The sequence below is a fragment of the Trichechus manatus genome, unplaced genomic scaffold, assembly GCF_000243295.1.
Source record: "Trichechus manatus latirostris isolate Lorelei unplaced genomic scaffold, TriManLat1.0 scaffold00163, whole genome shotgun sequence".
Taxonomy (NCBI): Eukaryota; Metazoa; Chordata; class Mammalia; order Sirenia; family Trichechidae; genus Trichechus; species Trichechus manatus.
The window spans coordinates 2,172,910-2,176,597 of NW_004444099.1; the positions used below are offsets into that span (position 1 = coordinate 2,172,910).

Genomic DNA, 3,688 nt, shown 5'->3' on the forward strand with positions numbered 1-3,688 from the left:
GGATTACATTGATTGTTTTTCTAATATTGAACCATCCCTGCATACCTGGTATAAATCCCACTTGATCATGGTGAATTATTTTTTTGATATGTTGCCGAATTCTACCAGCTCCCTGGAATTTTAAATGTGTTGATGAAGCTTTTCTGCAGTCTGTGTTTTTTAAAGTAGGAAAATAGTCAAGGTAAGCCATGTTCTTTGTTAGAACACATTCCAATAATTGAAATATATATAATCAGGAAACTAAAATAATAGAAAATTATATTTCTTACAGCTTGGTGAACTGTTGAAAGATTGGCGCCGTCTTAATGTTGCTATAACCAGAGCCAAACATAAACTAATTCTCCTGGGATGTGTGTCCTCATTAAACCGCTATCCTCCTTTAGAGAGGTTGCTTTGTCATCTCAACTCAGAAAAATTAATATCCTTTTTGGTCTGTTTATGGTCATATTTGATTGTGCTATTATGTGTGCTATATTTATGTACTTGTATAAATTAAAACTCAATACTCATGGGCGTATTTCAAAGATCTGATTCTGCAAACGAAAGAGAAAAACACAGGGAATATTGTTAAGCAAATAGCAAAATAAGGAAGGTGTTGAAGAAGGATAGTTGGTGAAATGAGAAAAGGAAAAAGAGGGGCTTGATTTGTTGCCCTAAAGCTATATTCCGTACATCTAGGAAGGTTGATTATTTCTTCTGGTCCCTTTTACCCTACACTTAGAATACATATATTTGTAATCAGGACAAAGCATTATGGAGAATTACTATTTGTCATATAGTACATTCTTTTTTAAAATGGATTACCTTTAAAAGAACTTACATAAAGATCTTAGGCTAAGCTATGTAAACTTTATTGCTTAAGTTGGGGCCCTGGTGGCACAGTGGTTAAGCTTTTGGCTGCTAACCAAAAGATCGGTAGTTCGAATCCACCAGCTGCTCCTTGGAAAGAAACACTGTGGGGCAGTTCTACTCTGTCCTGTAGGGTCTGTATGAGTCAGAATTGACTTGACAGCAACAGGTTTGTTTTGTTTTATTGCTTAAGTACATAATTATCCATAAAATGCCATAAAGCTCTTTACGTTTATTTAGTTGTCCTATAAACCAAATTACAAAATGTTAAAGAATAATGTCATAAAATGTTTTTGTGTGATTCCTTATTGTGTTGAATATGTCTTCCTTAATTTATTTTACATCATTGATCTTCCATCAGGAGAACATGAGAGTCTTTGTCATGCATTGGGAGATTTTCAAAGAGGATAAAACACTACTTCTTTTGCCTTTTTCATACTAGGGCAGTGGTTCCCTCTAGCTAGTGCATATTACTGGTAATGTGAGTATGCTGGAAAATCAGTGCCTGGTTAGACTGTGAAGATAACTCTTACCCCAAGGGTACAAAATGAAGTAAATGTACTCTGTTCAGAGTTCCTTTTTTTTTATTTTTTTAGTATAATCTTGTTAAACATAAAGTTTGCCACCATACAGAATTTAACAGTGTTTATTTTTTAAGTACAGGTGTACCCAAAACTGTGAAGAGTCTACATTTATAGGCATTATAAACGTGTTTTTTATATGACCTAGGAAAAAAGTTAGATAAAATTTTTACCAGTTTTAAAAATGGATTAACTTTTGGATTTAAGCTTAAACTTTTAAGTCTAAAATTTCCAGAATAATTTGATCTTACAGATTTTGTGGTAAAAATTTCATTTATTGGAAAGACTGCGTAAAGAAGTCGATTTGTTTTCATCATTTAAACACAATCTTGTGATGATGAGAACATAGGTGTCATTCTTTTCTGTATTTCTAGGTCCCCCATTCAAAGGCCATTTTGTTGTGTTTTTCCCTGCCATCAGATGTGTTTTCACATTCAACCTAGCCTTTTAAATGATCACTTATTAATTACGTCTGGTTAATTCCCTGCTCCCATCCCCCCCTTTTTATTTTCAGTATCCTATAATAGATTTCGATATAAAAGAAAATAATGCTTCTTCTTTTTTGAGAGGAAATTGATGACAAATTAAAAAGTTGTATTCCTATTTTCAGCATTCATGTTCATATGCCCCTTTGTTTTGGGGCATTATTATTCGGTTTTCTCTTTTTATGTTAAGGTGTTTTGTAAAACAAAATTGCCCCAAAGTCATTAATAATGTACATGGTGACAGACTTTAACCTAAATGTTTACATCCTCTGGGGGAAATCTTCATTTCTCTCAAAGAGTTTTTTTTTTTAATGAATGTTAAATATGTTAAAATTGTTGCTTTCCCTGATGTGGTTTTTAAATTATTAATGTTACTAGAAGTTTTTGTTAAATAAATTCTCTTCTGTCAGATCTTACTGTGTCAGTTATTAATACTGAATAAAAATTAAGTTCAGCATTATCCAACATTTTTTTCAGTTAGTGACAGGTGAAATATTGATCATGCTCTAAAGCTGAAACCAATAAATGCTGACATTATAAAGACATTTATGAAGGACACAAGAATGAACTTGATCATGGAGAGACTGTATTTAGAGTGGCCAGACAGGAAAAACTGGAAAGTTACAGTGATAGGACTTAAATCTTGGTTAGATAGCATCAGGGTATAAAATAGGAAGGAGTCTAAGATAATTTTAGTTTCTGGGAGTGAAGTGAATAGGAAAGTTCTTTTGGTTTAGTCAGTGGCTGCTTCATTCCAAGATTTGCCTGAAAAGTAAGTCCTGTAGAAGAGCCTGGGGAGGAGTTCCAAGCTTCCTGTCATTTCTGGATTAGTTTCTACTACAATATTCTGGCCACTTAATTACTTGAGTGAGGATATGTTTTTTATGTACAAGGTGCCGTGAGTTGGAGGCTTGGGTAAGTTGAACCCAGACCAGGCCCTCAAGGAGCTAACAGTGCAGTACAAGTATTGTTACTGGACCAAGTGGGTCCCTGCCTGGTGTGCTGTAAGGCCAAGAGACGAGACACACAAAGTTTTGAGGAAATAGAAAGCAATTTATTGCAGAGCAGCAATGCAAGGAGCCAGGGGGCTTGCCCAGATCTGACTCCCTGAGCGAGGGTTAGGGTACAGTCTTTATTGGGATTCTAATTTAGGAAGTTATACCTATTTATCAATTTTCTGGGCAATCTCATACATAGGTAATTTGGGTACGACTCGGCTGGACTGCACGTGTACCGTGGGCCAGATCTGGTTCAGGCTGTTTCTTGTCTACCACTCTGGCTTTAGTTTCTTGAAACACCTGGTATTTTTCTGCAAAACAAGCTAACAGAGTGGTTAAGCAAGTGGCATGGGGGAGGTTGGAGAAGAAACGGAAATACACTGGGGTGACTGAATAAGAAACAGACATGGGTGATTGAGGCACTGGCCTCGGCTTCAATTCAAGGTTAGATAAGAAACAGACAGTGGGGTGACTGAGGCGCAGGCCTCAGCTTCAGTATCACATCCACGCCAAGGACTAAGACAGCAGTGGCTACAGATCACTAAGCTTATTGGGTGGGTACTCGCTTTATGCAATCCCTGAGCAAAGCACCATAATCCTAGACAAGGCCTTCCTCACAGTATAAAGTCATGATATGAAGACAATATAGCCATAACAGTGGCCTTATTCCTGACTTAGTTCAGACTTTCTGGCTCCTGACCTTTCCCTCTAGCTACCTTCTCTGGTTCCTTTCTTTCTCTTCCCATCCTTCACTCTAAAGGCAGGTCTTCACAGG

At 36.6% G+C, this 3,688-nt stretch overlaps 1 protein-coding gene across 2 annotated transcripts in view; it reads left to right on the forward strand.

Annotated features, from left to right (window-relative positions):
- The window catches only part of LOC101340760 (graves disease carrier protein), a 99,396-nt gene extending 97,870 nt beyond the window's left edge, over positions 1–1,526 (forward strand). For both annotated transcript variants that reach the window (XM_023740755.1, XM_004386397.3), the window contains 2 exons: positions 272–418; positions 1,192–1,526. In XM_023740755.1, coding sequence (XP_023596523.1) covers positions 272–418; positions 1,192–1,260 — 216 coding nt within the window. In that variant the 3' untranslated portion in view covers positions 1,261–1,526. The remainder of the gene's footprint in view (positions 1–271; positions 419–1,191) is intronic.
- Positions 1,527–3,688: the final 2,162 nt, after the last annotated feature.